This window comes from Quercus robur, chromosome 5, assembly GCF_932294415.1.
Source record: "Quercus robur chromosome 5, dhQueRobu3.1, whole genome shotgun sequence".
Lineage (NCBI taxonomy): Eukaryota > Viridiplantae > Streptophyta > Magnoliopsida > Fagales > Fagaceae > Quercus > Quercus robur.
Window position 1 is genome coordinate 7,610,193 of NC_065538.1, and position 21,412 is coordinate 7,631,604.

The 21,412-nt window shown below is 34.2% G+C and overlaps 1 protein-coding gene and 1 long non-coding RNA gene across 3 annotated transcripts in view; one reads left to right on the top strand and one right to left on the bottom strand.

The window, feature by feature from the left end:
• LOC126724994 (uncharacterized) overlaps window positions 1-10,046 on the top strand; it is a 49,155-nt gene extending 39,109 nt beyond the window's left edge. Inside the window, exons 1-3 of one of the 2 annotated variants that reach the window (XR_007655229.1) lie at window positions 7,860-8,042; window positions 8,654-8,707; window positions 9,750-10,046. This is a non-coding gene — a long non-coding RNA (uncharacterized LOC126724994). Of the gene's footprint in view, window positions 1-7,859; window positions 8,043-8,653; window positions 8,708-9,749 lie in introns of those variants that run through there. The other variant, XR_007655230.1, reaches the window with a different exon arrangement.
• A 3,813-nt stretch (window positions 10,047-13,859) lies between these two features.
• On the bottom strand, window positions 13,860-16,037 carry LOC126729001 (ankyrin repeat-containing protein BDA1-like). The gene is made up of 2 exons (XM_050434768.1): window positions 15,307-16,037; window positions 13,860-14,949 (listed from the first exon to the last, which is right to left on the bottom strand). The coding sequence occupies exons 1-2, from the start codon at window positions 15,934-15,936 to the stop codon at window positions 14,227-14,229; spliced, it is 1,353 nt and encodes a 450-aa protein (XP_050290725.1). The 5' UTR covers window positions 15,937-16,037; the 3' UTR covers window positions 13,860-14,226.
• Window positions 16,038-21,412: the final 5,375 nt, after the last annotated feature.

Here is a 21,412-nt window from a genome sequence, read left to right on the forward strand (position 1 = left end):
TGGTTGATGAAATGGAGGAGTTCCTGGGTAAGGACGTAGTTATCAATTGCTTGTCAGCCTGGTACAAAATTGGATTGAGCGGGATGAATCATAGCCAGAAGGAAAGGTTTAAGTCTATTCACTAGGATTTTAGTAAGAAGCTTATACAGGGTGTTACATAAGCTAATGGGTCGTGGTTGTGAAACAGTTTCCGGATTAGGAACTTCAGGAATTAAGGCAAGTTTCACTTGGATTAGGTCTTCTAGGATACGAGATGTGATAAACATAGTTTGAATGAATTTGGAAATATCCGAACAAACCACATTCCAATTATTTTGATAAAATTGCGCATGAAAACCATCTGAACCTGGCGATTTTAGCGGATGCATGCTCCAAAGGGTGGAATGGATTTTAGACCTATCTGGAAAACATAGGAGAGTGTCATGTAGTTCCTGAGGATTAAAAGCCGAGGAGGAGTAGAGTGTTTCAGGGGGAGGTAAATTGGAGTTTTCTGACCGAATTGAAACAATTGTTTGAAGTGATTAGTAATGTAGTTGTAAAGGTCCAGTCCTCGTAACCAATCCTCTGACTCATTTTTTGAAGTAGAAATATGTTGCTGTGCTCGTCTAATTTTAGATTGAATGTGGAAGAATTGTGTGTTGGCATCACCATATGATAACCATAGGATGCGAGATTTCATTTGCCAAAGAAGATGCTCTTGGTAAAGGATAGTATTATAGTATTTATTAATTAAATGATGTTCTAATTGTAGTAAAAAATGAGAGGGTCAGTGGCATAAAGCACGTTGAGTCCCTAATAGGCGAGCCCGAATTTGTTTTTTGTTTTGGTCGACTTGGCCAAAAATATGTGTTGCAGTCATTAAGACATCCCTGAAGGTGGTATATTTTCTTGTAAAAGTCTTTAATGAAATCATGTGAGTTGAGCACGTGCTGTTCATGTGTTGTCCAACAATTAACTCTAAGTTGACGAAAAAGGGTTGAGTTTGCCACATAGGCTGGAACAGGAACTGTTTGTTTGAAGAATGGGATTCCCATTCGTTCGTGGATACAATAATTGGATGGTGGTCTGAATGAAATTTAGGGAGCGTCAGACAGTGAGCATTTGGGAATAGCAGTTGCCACGCTGCGTTGTGAAAGGCCCTATCCAGTTTCTCCCTAACCAGCTTGCTGAGTTGAGTTTCCATTGAGTACATAAGTTCCTCCCTTGTCAAGAAGTTGAAAGTTGGAAAGGGGAGCACTTCGTTTCCAAAGGCCATGCTTTCTCGTGCATAGGTGGCCTCAGTTAGTGGCGGGGCAGAGACCCTTCTTATGGAATGACAATGAGGTCGTACATGACAAGGTCAAGCCGATGAGACTAACGGCGAAGGAGGTGGTGTAGGTGGCACCTCCATCTGATGCATCGTTTCCCATGCCAGATAAGGTGGGTTAAGGATGTCCGTACGGGTGGGAATGATTCGTGCATGCTATTGTATCGGAGTATTTGGGTAAAGTGCAACTTGGAGGATAGGTATGGGATGGGTTCAGTTGGAAGGGTGTATGAGGGACATGTGTAGAGTCAGGTAGTCCGATATCTCCAATGGAAAGAAGGGAGGTGCATTGGAGTTAAGTGTGCTTGAGCTGGAATTTAGGTGCGGGTGGGTAGGAGAAGGTGGTGGTGAGTTGGAGTCAAAGGAGTGGGAGGGTGTGGTCCATCACGTTTCGAATCTAAGGCAGCCAATGAAGATACTTTAGCCTTTGCTACTTGGAATTCAGGTTCCCATTTACGTACAGATAGATAGTGCTTGCCCGCGAACCATGGACCTTGTTCTAACACATTCATAAAGTCAGTAACTTAGGTAAATTTAATAAGAAAAAAATCATAACCTAAATCAATCATATTGATATTACCTTTAGGTCGCCAAATACCTGTAAGGCATGTGACCAAAGCTTTGTAGCCAAAGGACTTACCAACCAGTTTCACTATGATACTAGTTTTCCAAGTGGCATAAATCTTCTCTCTGACATGGGATGGCAATGGGATAGTGTACTGTAATCCGTCGGAACCACCATTCCGCCCTCGATGTTCTCCATCTCTAGATCATCCCCAGCATCATGGAATGGAAAGGCTTCCTCCTTTGACATGTCTTGCTGTAGTGCGTCTTTAAAGGAAATAGGTTTGACCTTATGCTGTACCCCAGCTCTAGATGTGGGTGTGAATGAGGATGGTCAGGTAGGGCAGCTTGTCCAATGGAGGACCAAGGATGTTCCTGGTCTCGTCGAGGGGATAGAGGGCAATTCACATCCTTTTTATGTGTGAAGTTCAGTAGAAATTGTGTCTCAGGCGAGGATCAGGCAAGGGTCGTCATCTCAGTTCCACCATTTTCTCTAGTATAGAACTCACCAGGAATAATCTTTGTGGATAAATAATGCCAGTCACAAAAAATGAATATTTTCATTTTTAGATCTATGATTAACATAAATTAAAATTGAAATGCAATTTATTTATTTTTATTTACTTAATTATGTAATTTATTTTATTTATTTATTTCTTTACCTAATAAGGTAAATAATTTAATTCTTAAAATTTTATATATTTGGTTATATACCTTTGGGAAAAATATCCATACACCCCTTGAAATTTAATGTAGTGGTCATTATACTTCCTCAACTTTTATTTCAACTAATTTACTCTTTAAACTTCACATATTTACCAAATTAATACTTTGGTTAGTTTGCTATTAATTTACTAACAGAAAATGCACTTGAATCTCATATGTGAAACTTTAAAACATCAAATCAATTATCTGACAGGATTAAAGTTAGTTCAGTGGTGTGGGAACTACATTGAATCATTCAAATCTGCAACTTCTGCACTAGTCTTGGCAAGACCACAATGCTCTAGGTTTGGTCACCTCCAATTGCTTCGGTGTTTAAAGTAATTGTCGATGGGGTAGTCTTCTCGCAACAAAGGCAGTCAGGAGTAGGTGCTGTGATATGCAATTGTGAAGGATTGGTTATGGGGGCTTTATTAATGAAGCTAAATCAGCAGCTAAATTCCTTGGAGGCTGAAGCCAAAGCTTATGAATTGGGGATTTTGTTTGCTAAAGATATGAGCTTTCATGAGATTGCTCTTGAGAGAGATTCTCTTATTGTTTCAAATGCTATTGCTAGCATTTCTCCTCCTCTATCTTCGATAGCATTGATAGTGTATGGAATTATTTCTCTTTCAAATGTTTTTCATAGTTTTTCTATTTCACATGTTGGTAGGAATGGTAATCAGGTAGCTCACTTGTTAGCAAAACATGCTTAAAGTGTTAAGCAATTTGTTACTTGGATTGAAGAGAGCCCTTATTTCTTAAAACATGCTATCTCAGCTGATGTAATTTCTTTTTGTTCATGTTAATGAATTTTCAGTTTCCTATTAAAAATAAATAAATAAATCTGAAGTTTGAACTCGGTGGAAAAAAAGAGAGACCTTCCTCTAGCATCAGAGTTCTTTGTTCTACCATAGATCTCATTGTCCATGACCCCACCGGCATTCAACTATATATCAGGATCCACCATTTGATATCTACCATTATTACCGCAGTTCCAATTTAACAACCCAACAAAGAAAACTAACCAAAACCCACCAATCCAACACCAAAGCCCAACAACCAAAGAATCAAATTTCATTGAATTTGTCAAACACCCAGAATTTTTTTGTAAAAGAATAAACAAATAAATGTAAAGTTACTAACCATATGGGTCTATGGCAAGGCAAAGGACAAAGGAATGGGTTTGTGACGGTGGAAGAAGATAACAAACCCACCCTTAATAAGAAAACTGTATAAAAATTAAAAAAAAAATAAAAAAATAAAAAGAGAAAGAAAATTGATTCCATATTCATGATTAGCAGTGGGGTTGAGCACAAGTTAGTGGTTTTGGGCTTCATTTTCTTCAGCTTGTGTCTCTCTCAACGTTTCTCTTTCTTCTTTCTATCAGGTTCTAAACTTCAAAGTTTAGAGAATTGATTTTGGTATTTTACTATTTTTAAGTTTAACATGTGTTTTTCGTTAGTAAATTAACAGCACACCAACTAATGTATTAATTTGATACAAGTGTAAAGTTTAAGGAGTAAAATAGCTGAAATAAAAGTTGAGGGGTGTAATGGCCACTACATGGTTCAGCATCAACCTCGAGATTCTTTCCCCGACTACAAGAATTGCTTCTAATTTGGTTTGGCATTCTAAGGAGCAACTTCCCCGTAGGCTTGATTCGGTTCCATCTTGCTAAATAAAAGTTGAGGGGGTGCATGTAATGGCCACTATATTAAAATTCAAGGGGTGTATGAGTATTTTTCCCTATCTTTGTGGGTAGTCCAATTTTTATTTATATTTTATGGGTCTAGCTCCCATCCCATTCAATACTCTCATGTTTTCTCCATTTTTTAGATGAAAGATATGTGCAAGTGAAGCAATCCAAAGGCTAAAAAAAACCACAAAAGCAACTTGTCTTTCATTCTCTCTCCATTACTCTCTCCCTCTTTTCTCTCTCTAGAACTCCAGAATTGAGTATTTCTTAGTAAATTGTCTTGCCCCTTCCTTCATCTTCTCTGCAAAGACTGTAAAATTCCATAAAGCAATCACAAATCTCCATTACTGTAGCAATTACTAAACCCTTCATGTAACAACCCAAGGAAAAGCGCTAGTCACATCTGCACTATACCTCAAAAGGACTAGTCACAATTAATGCTCTTTGTAATTGTTAATAAAACCCAGTTCAACCCAGTATTTACCCGATGTGGGACTTATCACACACCCACACACATCACACAATTAATTAAATTGGGGCATCACAATCTCCTCCACTTAAATCTCTAACGTCCTCCCTAGGGCCCACTTTGTGGGGTAGTGTCTCTGAGCCCACACGGGGTTACCGGGCTAGCTCTGATATCATATGTAACGACCTAAGGAAAAGTGCTAACCATATCTGCGCTATACCTCAAAAGGACTAGTCACAATTGAGACTCCTTGTAGTTGTTAATAAAGCCTAGATCAACCCAGTAAATATCTGATGTGGGACTCATCACACACCCACACACATCACACAATCAATCAAATTGGAGCATCACACTCCACCACTCAATCATAAATGGTTATGGGTCTATCTCAAAAAATAATTAATTGGTTCCACAAGAACACTAAAACCAGAAAACCCTAGTCTATAGTTGTTTTGGGTTTCAAGAAATTACAAAAATTTGGCTTAAACTCATCTTAAAAAAAAAAAAAAAAAAAAAAAAAAACCTTACAAATGAAGGGGTTCCATTGTAAGTAATAATGCTCAAAAGCCCAAAAAACTGAATATAAGACTCAAACAAAAGGGAATTTGTCTTTGTGTAGAAGAAGAAGGAAGGAAGGAACAAGACACAACTTACGGTGGTAAATGTCGGTACGAACCATTCGCAACGATTCCTGAAGTTGTTACCACCGTAGACTTCGATTTCTCCGCATCGGCATCGCTTCACCTTCCTCCGCACTTGCAACGCTTCACCTCCCCTTTGCGCCAACAACCGTTCGCCTCCCCTTCATGCCGGCGACGCTTCGCCTCCCCTTTGTGTCGGCAAGGCTTCGCCTCTTTCTCCACCTACCGATCTGTACGTCTCATTTCTCATCCCAACCTTATCAGACATTTCTCTTTTTTTTTTTTTTTTTTAATTGATAATTATTGATGTACTACTTGTTGTTGTGTTCTTGGAATTATTGTTTGCTTGTAAATCATGGGTGACATCTTACCTTAGCTTATTTTCTGGTTAAATTTGATTAGATTGTTAAAGCTATTTTATTTGACATCTTAAAGCTATTTTATTTGTATATGTAGGATTACACTAAAAGTGCCATGTACTTGTAGATTATCCCTTGATATAAAATAATTATGTGGTAAGTCTACCATGCCTATGACTTAAACAGTTGCAATGGTACTAGTTCACTTTGGTTTCCATGTTTTGTGACAATTTGGGTCATAAATATGGTGTTATGGAAGTATAAATGCCCTTCTTCTTCTTCTTCTTCTTCCCCTTTTTTTTTTTTTTTTTTTTTTTTTTTTTTTAAGAATTTGATTTGAATTTTTTATTCTTATTGAATGACATAGTAGATTTCAAATTCTAATTGGATTCATGCTTTTCAAATAGCTAGCAAGCTATAACTGAATGTAGGGAATGAGTTCAATGAATTAATATATCTTAATGTATGAGGATGATGATGATAGCATGTATATTCTAATGTATGTGCAGTTAACTAGCAATGCTAAGCCATCATGGGCTCCCTCGCAACTGGGTCAGAGCTAGTCAAGTTTGACCAGAGCATTCATGTATAATGTGGATTTAATAAAGAGAATGACAAACTCACCTGAACTATTACTAATCAGTTGTATTTGTTAGATTTGCATTTGGATTTGAGGATCAAATTCAAGAGATTCACTTGGTTTTGTTTGTGCTTAAGCTTAAATACTGAGCTAATTTTGGTTGGGATTTTTTTTTTTTTTTTTTTTTTTTTTGGGCGTGGGTTATCCATTTCTTAGTAAACTAAAAGTTTTTGTTTTCTTTTTCTTTTTCTTTTTCCCCTTTCTTTTGTATGTGGGTTAAAGCTAACTAAAAGTTATCTTTCTTTTATCTCCAGCTCTCTTTCTCTTTTGTGGCTGAAGAAATTGTGAGGAACAAGGTGAAGAACACAAGTTAACTTTGGATTTTTTCTGATAGTTGTAAATTTAGTTTGAGTAAAGTAAGTAAATTCTAGTTAAAAACTTATAAAACTCTATACTTGTGATGTTGGAAATTAGATTTGTGGTGGTATGTTGTATTGGAGCAAGCAGGTGGCTTGCATGGTGTTATAAGGTGGTTTAAACTAATATTGAAAGTGTTTTTTATTTCTTACAAATGTGAATAAGTATTGTTGATTAGATGTGATGAATTGTATTTTATTTGATTTTAATACTTGTAAGCATTATAGTTGTGATGTTTGTGATTGGTTTTGTGATGGGCTGTTGTGTTGGAGCAAGCGGGTGGCTTAGATAGTATTATAAGATGGTTTAAACTAATATTGAGAGTGTTTTTCATTCTTGTAAATGTGAATGAGTAATGTTGATTAGATGTGATGAATAGTATTTGTTTTGATTTAAACACTTGTAAAACTCTATACTCGTAATGTTGGAAATTAGATTTGGGGTGGTATGTTGTATTGGAGCAAGCAGGTGGTTTCCATGGTGTTATAAGGTGGTTTAAACTAATATTGAAAGTGTTTTTCAATTCTTACAAATGTGAATGAGTATTGTTGATTAGATGTGATGAATAGTATTTTATTTGATTTCAATACTTGTAAGCATTATAGTTATGATGTTTGTGATTGGTTTTATAGTGGGTTATTATGTTGGAAAAAGCGGGTGACTTACATAGTATTACAAGGTGATTTAAACTAATATTGTGAGCATTTTTTATTTCTTGCAAATGTTAATGAGTATTGTTAATTGGATGTGATGAATAGTATTTTATTTGATTTAAACATTTGTAAAACTCTATACTTGTGATGTTGAAAATTGGATTTGTGGTGGTATGTTGTATTGGAGCAAGCGGGTGGCTTGCATAGTGTTATAAAATAGTTTAAATTCATATTGGGAGTGTTTAGTTTCTTGCAAATATGAATGGACTTTGTTAATTAGATGTGATGAATAGTATTTTATTTAATTTAAACACTTGTAAAACTCTATACTTATTGTAACATCCCGTGAGTAAAAAAATATATATATATATGTAAGTCAGAATTTTGTGGACCACATGTGCCCCCACCTAACCCCACTACCCATCATTCTCATCCACTCAATTTCACCCACATCCCTTCTCTCTTTGGCCGGCTCTCTCCTTTCTTTCTTTCTTTCTTTCATTTTCTCTCTTTTCTTTTCATTTTGCTGAAACACACACACACTCACCCGCCTGCCTCCACTCCAAAATACACTATCTCACCATCATTTTTCCTGCAAGATCACCGGAAAAATACTTAGGAACTCCAAAGCATCTTCATTATTTTATTTGAGGTAAAAGTTCAAATATTTTTTTTTTATGAGTATTATGTTCTTGTTTGAGGTTATTTTACTCAAGCTTTAATAATGTTATTCATGTGATTTAAGAGCTTTGGAAATGATATTCATGTGTTTATATGTATGGATTTTGGTCTTGGTGGATGTATTTGATGAGTGAGTTCATGATTTTTACAATGATGATTATCTAAGGCTTGTTGTGGTGAAAATTTAGAGGTTTTGAGTTATAATATGTGATAGATGATGAATATAATTTTTTATTGATCATTTGGAGCTAGTTAAAGATTTAAATTGTTTGTCTTGGAGAAAATTATGATTTTGGTGTCATGGGTCACTTGATGATGTTATAAAAATCTTGTGGGAAGCACTTGTAAAGTGTGGAGGTTTTGATGTTAGATATGACACCTTGAAAGATTTATGAGTATAAATGGGAGTCTATGCCTTGCAAATTAAAGTGGTTTGAGAAATTTTGGAATTATAATACATTGCATGTGAGGTTGAATACTAGGCTTGCCTAATTGAGTTCTTACTTGGCAATTCCTAATTTGTAGTTAGATACAATTTCAAGCTTTGTGCTCATTGTGATAGATTTGCTTGACATTGTTTAGGTTCTAGCTAATTTCCCCTTAGAGCTTGGAGAATTAGGATTTTGCGGTTGCGAGGTAAGTAGCTTTTTAATGGGTATTTTTGAAAAATAACCATATCTTATAAATATTGTTTTTGAGTCAAACACATTTTGGAAAATGATATATATGGATATATGCTTTCTTAAAAGTATTGTGTTGTGACCCTTACTATATATGAAAAATGCATCATATTTGATATTACATTTGGGGAAATGCATGAATTGTTATATGGAAAAATGAGCATCTTTTAATTAATCTTTGATAAGAAAATCATTGATTTTATGGTGTATTGAAAAGTTAAAGATGCTTATTTTGTCTTGTATTATTTGAGAAATTGTTAAAAAATCTTTTGACAGGAATGAAGTTTGAAAACCTTACAAACTTTGTAGAAGTTAGATGATTTAAGGTTTTTAGAAACTATTTGGATATGAACTATGCGTTTCAAAGTAAGGTAACCTGTGAGTTTATGTGATTTTAGCCCTATGCCATGTGTGATTTCCCGGTGATCACCCGATTTGATTTCTGTAGTCTTTGTGACAATGGAATCAAATTTAGGTCAGTGCCTTTTCACTTTGGATGATGCGTTCTTCCCTACTGTCCATGGGGGGAAGAGGTTCCTTGATTGTGTGTGGGTGAGGCTGCTGTCCATGGGGCCAAGAGACCACATACAAGAGAGGTCCTATTTGACGCGCTCTCTCTACTGCCCATAGGGGGAGAGAAAAACCTTGAGGGTATGAGTGAGGCTGCTGTCCATGGGGCCAAGAGTTTGCATACCAGAGAGGATAATATCATGCCAGTTGTGAATGGGTGGATCCCCTAACCGGTCTATGTGGTAGTGTGGTAGATTTGTGATAATTTATCTTATGTTAGATATTATGGTTTTAGAAATTATATTGCTGATACTCACAAATTATGGTATATAGTTTCAAGGTATTTACTTTGAGAAACTTTGTGCTTCATTATGTAATCATTCTTGTCATATTATTATTATTGAAGATGAAACTTACATTTCCCCTACCCCCATTATTGTGCTACTTACTGGGTTTTGTCTCATTCTATTATTTTTATAACTTTTCAGAGTAAGCAACAATCTTTTGAGACAGCTTTTTGGTGGCTAATAGTAGTTAGACTAACTACTGATGGAGGCTGAATTTTTGTGTAATGGATATATTAGATGGTGTACATCTTAGACTAGGCTTGACTCATTCTTTTGTATATTATAGTGGTTATGACTGTATTTCCACTGATGGGACAAGCTGTTGTTATGTAATTGTTGTTTTCAGACCTCTATTCTTTTGTGGCCTATGGTCCTTATAATTAATGTTTAGAGCTCTGACTTACTCTGAAAGTATATTCTATGGGATGATTATGATAATTCTTGTTGTTGGCACTTGATAATAATTATGTGGATTGAATTGTCAAAAAGGAAAAAATTTACAGGTACTTGAGACGTCTCTCTCATGCTTTGGACCCTTTGGGGTTTGGGGCGTGACACTTATGATGTTGGAAATTGGATTTGTAGTGGTATGTTGTATTGGAGCAAGCGGGTGGCTTGCATGGTGTTATAAAATGATTTAAATTCATATTGAGAGTGTTTTTAGTTTCTTGCGAATGTGAATGGATCTTGTTAATTAGATGTGATTAATAGTACTTAATTGATTTCAATACTTATAAACACTCTATATTTGTGATGTTTGTGATTGGTTTTGCGGTGGGTTGTTGTGTTGGAGTAAGTGGGTGGCTTGTATGGTGTTATAAGATGATTTAAATTCATATTAGGAGTGTTTTTAGTTTCTTGCGAATGTGAATGGACCTTGTTGATTAGATGTGACTAATAGTACTTAATTGATTTTAATACTTGTAAACACTCTATACTTGTGATATTTGTGATTGGTTTTGTAGTGGGTTATTGTGTTGGAGCAAGCGAGTGACTTGCATAATGTTATAAGGTGGTTTAAATTTATATTGGGAGTATATATTTGTGTGCAATGTATATTTGTTTAAGTATTAATATAGACTTGTGCATTCATGAATAGGATAGAACTTTATCTAAGTAGCTTATAGACTTAGATGTTAGGGACCAAGGGAAGCGAGCTAGGGACCAAAAGGCACGAGCTAAGCAAGAAGAGGTTTAAAGGAATATTCTTAACTTTTTGAGGAGCAAGGTTATGATGACGCTCTTACTTATGGGGGTGGTTCAACTTCAAGTTAAAACACTTTTTGGTTAGTACTTTATTTTAGCAATTGACCCACAATACATGGTATGACTACTCTTAATGCATTGTTAGAAATGTTTCTTATAACATAGTTAATTTTTTTACTTTACGATTTTAATTTAGTATTGTTTTTATATTTGTGCAGATTTCTTATTAGTGGTTTTTAGGAAATTTACTTTTGGCATTACTTAAAGACATATAAGGACATTTTTTGTTAGTTCTAATTATATTATGCTACACTTTCTGTATTGTTATAAAACATCTTGAGTTATTGTATATGTTGCAAACAATTATTGTATGGAAGGAGTTTGAATTGGATACTTGTTTTATTTTTTACTTGTGGAATGCATAGATCTTTTTTTATAAATGTGTTGTTGAAATAAATGTATTATTCAAATGTGAGGTTTTAACAATGTAATAACAGATTACAGGTTAATATCAAAACCATGAAAAAAATAAAAATAGAAAATAAGTTTTAACGATGAATTTTTTCGTCACAAATATAGCAACAAAAAATTGTTTTAGTGATGAAAATTTTCATCGCTATATGTGTCTGGATTTTCTTAAAAATAGTTTTAGTGACGAACTTTTTCGTTACTATATGTACCCGAAAATAGTTTTAGTGACGAAATTATTTGTTACTAAATACGATTTAATAAAATAAAGTGTTTTTAGTGATGAAATATTTTCGTCATTGAATGGTGTTTTTAGCGAGGAAAACATTTAGCGACGAAACGTTTTCATCACTAAAAGTTTTTTTTTTAAATCAAATCAGACTTTTAGTGACAAAATTTTCGTCACCAGGACTTTTAGTGATGGGGTTTCAGTGATGAAATGAGTTTCGTCACTAAAAGTCTGATTTCGTCACTAAAGGTCCGTAGTGACGAAAAACTGGACTTTTAGTGACAAATTTTTCGTCACTGAAAATACATTTTGTTGTAGTGGTGTGGTGTTGGCTAAGGACTCTCCAATGGTTAAATCAGTATCTCTCTCAAGAACTCATGTATGAGAAGTGGTTGAATTGTTGTGCATACCCTTGTTTGGTGAGGTTTGGTCCTTTATATAGAGAACTTGGAGTTGGTCTACTTGTTAGGTTCTGCTAATATTGTGGGAGATGTGAGGGCTTAGTGAGGAGAGTGGAGTAAATTTCGGGCAATTCACCCCACGTCTCAGAATAGTTGATCATGGTCTAACTATCTCTTTGGCTTGTAAAAACATTAAGAATTTACTAGGTGTTTATCCACCATTTATGAGCTCTTGTCTTAGACAACATGTCTACTTCTTGGACAAACCCGTTTCTTTTGGTGCTTCTTCTTTGTTTCTCTCTGGATGATTCTAATCTTGGATGACCTTTATGTTTTTGGATGACTCTTATGAACGATGATTCTCTTTTTGGTTGCCCATCAAAAATCATACCATATATCAATCATAATTTTAATTCCCTAATTAATTAATTAAATAAAATTGCTGAAAACTAAATACCGCTATAGTTAAATTTTAAGTTTTTAACTATAATTAGAATATAAATTAGTTAAGCATAGCTAATTTAAAGTCCAACAAGTCCATGCAACTCAGGAGTTAATTTTTCACTGAAAAATCAGCCCTGGAAATTTAAATATTTTTTAGAATTTTTATTAATATTAAACCGACCCAAAACGTTTCATAAATTCCAAAGAGAGAGATGTTTCTGGGGAAAAAAAATCCAAGAGAGATAAATTTACCGCTACGGCACAAATTGAAATCAGACAATAAAATAGTCAAAATACAAACAAAAATCAAACTAGGATACATACACACGAATTTACGTGATTCAATAATTAACCTCAGATGCTCACCAACATTGGTAAAATGGAATTCTACATAATTCAGTCTTTGATCTAGACCCACTAAGATGGGACTTAAGAAGATTATATATTATTAAAGTTGTTGTTTGATTGTGTCTGATGATTGAATGATAAGCAAAAGCATGTAAGAAAATATTAAGCACTTGTGTAACAAAGAACCCAATGGAAGGTTTATATACTCAAAAATATTTGATTAATTTTTTGCTAACCATAAACTAACATAAAGTTAATATATTTGTTCTATAAGTACATATGGTTACAATTAATTTGGGTTACTTGGGCCATAATATATCTACCATATATTAAGGGTCGGTGTTGGAGTTCTGTGAGTTTTGGTTTGGATCGCTTGATCTAAGTTTGTTGTGGGGGTGGTTGGTGGCGTATGGACACAAAGAAGAGATGTGATGAAGATGTTGTTGTGGGTTTGACATGTGTGAGTTTGACATGTTTGTGAGTTTTCTGATGCCGGTGGTTGGTAGTTATGGGTTTGTGGGTTTTGCTGATGGTCGGTGTTTAGTGGTTGGTGGATTCCATTCAATTAAGCTTTTTTTCCCCCTATTTGTTTACTAGAAAGTTTTTTTTCTTCAATGTTTTCTTCTTCTTTGAATCAGAGAAAGAGAAGAAAGAGACTCAGGAAAGGGATTAGAGAGAAAAGAGAGGTCTGAAAGGTAGTTGTAACAATGTTACAAGACGTTTGGGTTTAGGGATTGAGATGGTCAGTTTTTAAATATTCTAGACTTGATTGACATTAGCCCAAACTTCATGGTATGTTGCAAAATTTAACTTAAGAAATAAATTAAAATTTTGATATGTGATTGACTATTTTAGGTGTTTTGGACGGAGAATCCAATATATGAAACATGTACAACCAAAGCAAAAAATTTCAATTTCAATCCAAGGGAAGCTTGAACTCTAATAGAACAAAATTTCAAAGTCTTCTAATTTCTACTGATCGTCAAGTACACACGTTTTCAATTTCAAGTTTCATCCCGCAACTCTGACTTGTCTTTGCTTCCTTTAATTTGCTAGGAAGGTTTGTACAAAAATTTCTTTCCTGCCATACTTCGTAATTTTTTTTATCAATTACAACACAGTTCATTACATAATGCTACAATAATAATAAGAAAATCAAATCTAAGCTAGCCAAATCCATTAGTCATTTCATTAATTACCACTCTTTTTACAATGATAGGAAAAGAAATTTACGAATTAAATTACACATTTCATTACCACTCTTTTACTTTGTTACAGATAATCTTTGCAAAATGCAACCAAAATACAAATGATATTAGTTTGAATTTTCAATCAAACAAGAAGCAGAAAGGAACGAAAATAAACGAAAACAAAGAAGGAAACAAAAGACATTCTTAACTTGGATTGTAGCTAATATATTATGATACCATCTCTGCCTCCTGCCGTTTCACAGTTGCTAGTAGCAATTCTAGTTTCCCATCTTAGATAATACGAGTCAACCAAATCCTGCTTGTCCAACTTGTTAGCGCATTCCACATGTAGAAATGAATTTTCGTATACACCTTGTTCTTGCTAGCCACATGAAAAGACGAATTATGTAAATTAGAAGAATCGCACCAGCCACAACAACCAGAACACCTAGTCCTATAATTATACCAAGGCTATTCCCAAAACTATTCCCAAAAGGAGATCCAGATACATAGGCAGCGACCAGGAATATCAAAGTGATACCCATGGCAAATGTCAAGATGCCCATACAAACCTTATTCTTGAGAGGAAATCCGCTAATAAGCAAAAATATGACACTGACAGATGCAGCGAAAGAGATGCTATTGCTCATAAAAAAAATGTTGGACTGGAAATTATTTGGAACCTCATCATGCTCAACTCCAACTCCAGATTGGAAAGTGATAGATGTTATTACAGTAGCCACCACCATTAGTGAACCACGTGTCTCATCAATCATATCAACTTGAAATTGTAAGTCGCTTAACAATTTGCCCAACCTTTTCTTGCTTGACCGTGCTGGTGTTGCAGATTTAGGGTGAGACGACATAGGAGTTGGTGAGAGAATATTTTGGTTCTTTGCTCTTTCAACACTAGCATCCATTAACATTTTTTGAATGTTAAAGCTTTTAAAGTCTTTTGAACAGTGCTCTAAGACTTCTAAGGCTGTTAGGCCAATTCGATTCTGTATATCTGATCCTTCTTTCACTTTTGGTAATGAAAGTAAGTATTCTACCATCTGCAAAAATTTGTAGTACTATAGTTTCAGAATATTTGTTTACGAAAAGTATAAGCTAAAATGTTACGAAATAGGCAAAGAATTTTCCCATATTCTATAAATTCACAACGATAAGGTGTGGTCAGTCAAAAAATAGGGATAGAGTTTTCTTCTAAATTAGTTTGGAGGAATATTCCTTTAACTCAAATATCTGGAGTTTTAAATAATTTTTATCTATTTTCTCTTGATTTTTTTCCTACCAGTAACAGGCTACATAAAAAGGAAAAAAGAAAAAAGTATAGTACATAGGAAGGAAGGAAACATATATCTACTGGAGCTCTAAGTTGAGTTTCTTAACAGGAAATAATGAAAACCAACCTCAGTTTGCTTTAGCATCACAGCTAAATGCAAGATGGTATTGCCCCCTTCATGATCTTGGGAATTGATAAGAGAGTCCTCATTGCTCAATGAATCCACCAATAGTTTTAGAGCATCCAATTGATTGTACTTAACACACAGATGCAAAACAGTCTCTACCTTGTTGACCATAACTTGAGTTGAGTCAGGTCGTGCCGATATCAATTCCCTCATGACCTCAATTTGTCCTCTCATGGCTGCATAGTGGAGAGGGATTCTTCCGTCTTGATCCTGAAACATGCAAGTATCATTGTTTTCATTTAACAATGATTGAATAATCTTTATGTGGCCCTCGGCAGAAGCCAAGTGAAGGGGGCAACGTTTTTGGGAGTCTAAATTAGCAGCCCATTCAGGTTTTAGATTCAAAAGGGCTCTAGTGAAATCAAAGTGGCCAAGCAAGGCTGATATGTGTAATGGGGTTTCACTAAAAGAGGACAACGAAACTTTATTAAGGATATGCGAGTCATTGTGGATCAGTAAATTCAACGTGGTCATACACCCTCTTGCTGAAGCGCTGTAGAGTTCTATTGTATCATCTCCTCCAGACCTTATTTCCATTATTGTATCACATTTTTCTGACCCCATATCCATTTCTTTCTCTCTTCTCTAGTGTTTTTGATGAACAAACTCTTTCTCTAGTGTTAAGTGTGATTGGAGAAGAAAGCAAACGAGGAGATATATATAGAGAGAGCGGAGATATATATACAGGAGATATATATATATATATATTTATATTTATAGGAAAAGTAGTTGGTTATAAACCACGTGGTGTTGACAACCACAGCAGGTTAAACGACTTTTAACTTTGATCATATTTTACATAAATTCTTTGCCAAGAATATGCACGGAAGATAATTGACGTGCATATAAAGGACCATATCCTACTTAGATAAAGTCGAAAGATCTTCACAGGCCAAAAGACCATATCCTACTTAGACAAACCAATTACAGGACGATATCCTATACCTAATATATTAGAACCAGACAACCAGTCAAGCACCATGCACCAAAAATGAAACATACACATTATGAAAAAAAAAAAAAAATGGACATCTACTTTTTTTTTTTTTTTTTTTTTTTTTTTTTGCGAAAGACATCTACTTTTGTTATAGCATCAAGACGAGGTTAGATAATGTAAATCAATACAAATTTTTGATATGGCCCACTTCTTGTGTTCTAATTTACCGTGTATGTTCAAAAATTAGGGAGTCAAAAATTGAACGCTTGGGTTGCATAAATTGTCTTGAGAGTTGAGAGATTTGGATGAATCATCTTTCGAGGAATCATGCCAACAATTACAAACCATTATTTGCTATTCAATCCAAGGTTATCAATTCCGTATTGTACCGGCCAGCAATCCGGTATACTCGACCCCTCTGTTTCGTACTGGAAAAAATACCGGCTTTACCGGCCTCGTACCGGGCGTACCGGCCAATTTCGGGCAATACCGGCCGGTACAGAAAAAAAGTTTTTTTTTTTTTTTTTAAAGTTTTGTAATTTTTGAATTTTTGTTAGGACAGAATGGTAATTTATTTGTATTAACTTATTAGTATTATTTATTTTCTTAGTATGCAATGGTAACTTTTAAGCTTTCTATTTTATTTTTTTTGCCCTTTTAATTGATACTAAAGTCTAAAACCATGAATAATTAGTTCTGAATTGACGAAATGTTTTATGGTAAACTTTTATATTTATTATAATATATATATATATATACACAGACACATACATACATATATATATATATATATATTTATATATAAATATAAAAAATAGCGGTAAACCCGAAACGGTACACCGATATTGATCGGTATCCGAAATATATTGTACCGGTGGCCAAATCGGTACGGCCTCCAGTACGGTATTGACATCCTTGATTCAATCACTAACTATGATAGTAAAACTTTAGGATAACAGTTCTCCAGAATTATTTATAAAACACCATTATGTGAGAAAGAAAGTGATGAACATGATATTCTATTTTAATCACTAAACTATTTTCTCTCGATCTTAATTAGAAATACGTCCATTAACTTGATGAGAATTTGAAGGTCATCGGCCAGCATAGCATTCGTGTTTATTTAATCGTTAATTTTGCAGGCATTCATCATCCACATTTGCCATGCAACTAATTTGATTTTTTTTATTAGTATTTTTAATTAAATATTCATCACGTATAAATACGCTTTGCTAAACATTTTCATGCGCTGCATCAATTGGCAACTATAGCAATAATAGAAAAATCAAAGCCTTCGAATTTTTGCTTAAGTTCTCTTAATGTTTCAATATAAGTTTTTAAAAATCCATGCTTTGTTCACCGGTCAAATTTACCAAGAACAATTTTTTTTTTTTTTTGATAAAATCGATGCTTAAAATAAAAGTAAGGGCAAATTACGTTTTACCAAAATAAAAATAAGATTTTTTTTATATTAAAATCTTCTGATAATAGAGTACTGGTGGTATCGATCCAGAAGCTAGGGATTATTGTGATCAAGTCTAGCTTTAATTTACTGCAAAATACTTTCATGGATATATGCGAAGTTGCGTTAATACTACATGGATATATGCGTTATTACTGAGATTTTGGTTTAATACGACGTGGTCCAACAAAGATGAAGTCAAGCATTCCTGTTTGGGCTTGAACCGGCATCCAAATACATATTGTACCTATGACCAAATGTAAGTACAAGATTAAATTAATCTACATGCAAGACTAATTTCTTGTTTTATGGAAAAATAGAAGTGGATATAAATAGATGCATGTAGTTATGTAGTTGAGTTATACAGTATGACAATTCTGTGTCTGTGTCAAATGTACAAGCAATTGACGACGCAGGCATTAATGAAACTATTTTTTTGCAGTTTCTTGATAAGAAAAGTAGTTGGTTATTAACCACGTGGTGTTGACAACGAAAGCAGGTTAAACGACTTTTATGTTGGGAAAAATCCTAATTTCCTCCATGTCTAGGTGTGAATTAAAATATATAACTACCATGTAATAGTAATATTATAGAAACAAAAAATTTCAGCAAGCACCACATAAATTTCAGCACGTATCACATAAACACAATCACACAAGAATACCAAATCTTACGTGAAATTAAAACCCTCTGGTATAGAGGTAAAAACCACATAGCAGCTCTTAATAATATCTACTATAAAATAGAGATTACAACTATCAAATTTATGCTAAACTTGAGTCCACAATAAATTGGATATATAACAAATAAATCTCAAGGAGTAAATGCAATCTCATCACAAAGCCAGTAGCAAAATTTTCCTCTGAATACTCCAACTCTCCATAGTTGTAGCATTCAAAAACTCCATGAGAACTCCACCAATTTATCTTCTTTGTGTGTAACTTAAGTAAAGAAAAATGTCTCCTTTTTCTTTTTCACTCTCTCACACTCTCACTACGTTTCTTTCTATCTCTTCATTCGGACTACACCTCTCAAGCTGAAACTCTCTCTTTCTTTGTGACTTGCTCTCTCTAAAACTTACACAAAATGGCCAAAATAGCTCTCTATTTGCTTCAACTTCCCACAAGGCTGAATGGCCTTTGCTTCTTTCTTTTCTTCTTCTTCAGCATGTCCAACATGCTTTGATCACTTATTAAGAGAAGTCAGACTTCTCACAAGTCTTGGTTATTTCTCAATAAATGATTTTTTTTTTTTTTTTGAGAAATAATTATAACATTCTGCTAACCCTATAGTTCGAACTCTTTCCCCCCTAGACCCCCAAGCACAAAGTGCATGGGAAGATGCCAATTTAGTTACAAGATCTTTGACTCTCAATAAATGAGAAAGCTAGCTTTGAAGACTTTTGGAACAACTCATAAATGAGCTTTGACAAATATGTGTGATGAAATCCAAGGTTGTCATATGCACCCAACATTTTAATATTCTCAAATGACTATAAACTTTGATCATATTTTACATAAATTCATTGCCCCTTTCTATCAAACAATCTAGCATTTTGCCCTATTTTCCAAACTAATTAGGAAAATGTTCATTTTTAAACTCGATTTTTTCAAAATCGAGTTTTTTAAAATAAAAAAAAAAAATTTCTAGAGCCCTATAATGGCGTTTTAAGGAGCCTATATTGATGTTTTAAGGACTTATAGTGGCGTTTTGGAACTCGAGCTCCATGAACTCAAGTTTCATGCAAGTTTTTTTTTTTGTTTTTTTACCTATAACTTGAGTTCATGGAGCTCGAGTTCCAAAACGCCACTATAAGCTCCTTAAAACGTCATTATAGGCTCCTTAAAACATCACTATAGGGCTTAACTCGATTTTGAGAAAATCGAGTTTCAAAAGAGGGACATTTCCTTAATTAGATTGGGAAAGCGGGCATATAGAGGACCATATTAGATGAAGTCAAAAGATCTTCACAGGCCGACACACCATATCCTAGTTAGACAAAACCAATTACAGGACCATATCTTATACCTAATGATGATGTAAAAAATTAGTAGTAGATCTCCTTGTCGTAGTAGATGGACGAAGCTAGAATGAGTCCGTCTCTAGTGTGGAAACTTGCAAAAAAGACTTGGGTGGAAGAGAAATACACCGGTGTGGTGTTTGCTAAAAACACTCTAATGCTTAAGTTAGAAAGAGAGAATTATCTTAGAGAGAATTGACTTGGGAGTAATTTTTGGTAGGGTATTTGTGTGTACCTTTGATTTGTGTTGTCTCTTTCTTTTATAGTTGCTTATTGCTTTAATGGATAATGAATTTCTACATTTATGCTCAACGGCTAATGCGTTATGGAATTCATGGTCTGCTATGCACAGCTCATTTCGTTACTGTCACTCCATCCGTTACTCTTTACCATCAATGAGTGCAATAAATGTGTAACATTTTCTTTGGTCATCATTAAAGGGTAATGACGACCTTAATTTATTTTTTTGACTCATCACCTAATATATTCGAACCAGACAACCAATCAAGCACCATGCACCAAAAATGACATATACACATTATAAAAAAAAAAATGATATCTACTTTTGCTATAGCATCGAAACGTGGTTAGATAACGTAAATCAATACAAATTTTCGATATGGCCCACTTTTTGTGTTCTAATTTACTGTGTATGTTCAAAAATTAGGGAGTCAAAAATTGAACACTCGGGTTGCATAAAATGTCTTGAGAAATTTGGATGAATCATCTGTTGGGTAATCAATTACAGGACCATATCCTATACCTAATATATTAGAACCAGTTAAGCGCGTACCTTGCACTAAAAATGACATATACACATTCTCAAAAAGAAAAAGAAAAAAAGAAAAGACTCTTGCTTTCGTTATAGCATTCGTATTTATTTAATCATTAATTTTGCCGGCATTCATCATCCACATTAGCCATGCAACTAATATGATTTTTTTTATTAATATTTTTAATTAAATATTCATCACGTATAAATACCTTTTGCTAAACATTTTCATGCGCTGCATCAATTAGCAACTATAGCAATAATAGAAAAACGAAAGCCTTCGAATTTTTGCTAACTTCTTTTAATGTTTCAATATAAGTTTTAAAAAATCCATGCCTCTTTCACCCGTTAAATTTACCGAGAACCAAAAAAAAAAAAAAAAAAAAACGCAAGAAGATAAAATCGATGCTAGAAATAAAAACAAGGGCAAAATACATTTTACCAAAATAAAAAGAAGACAGTCTTTTTAAAAAATCTTCTGATAATAGAGTACTGGTGGTATCCAGAAACTGGGGATTATTGTGATCTAGTCTAAGTTTTAATTTACTGCAAAATACTTTCATGGATATATGCGAAGTTGCATTAATACTACATGGATATATGCGTTAATACTGAGATTTTGGTTTGATACGACGTGGTCCAACAAAGATGAAGTCAAGCATTCCAGTTTAGGCTTGAGGTTAAGAGAGATGGACCGGCATCCATATGCATTTTGTACCTATGACCAAATGTAAGTACAAGATTAAATTAATCTACATGCAAGACTAATTTCTTTTTTATTTCAGTGACGAAAAGGAATCATGATAAAATGATATATTAGTGTTGAAAAATAGAGGAGGTTTGACAACTTTTAAA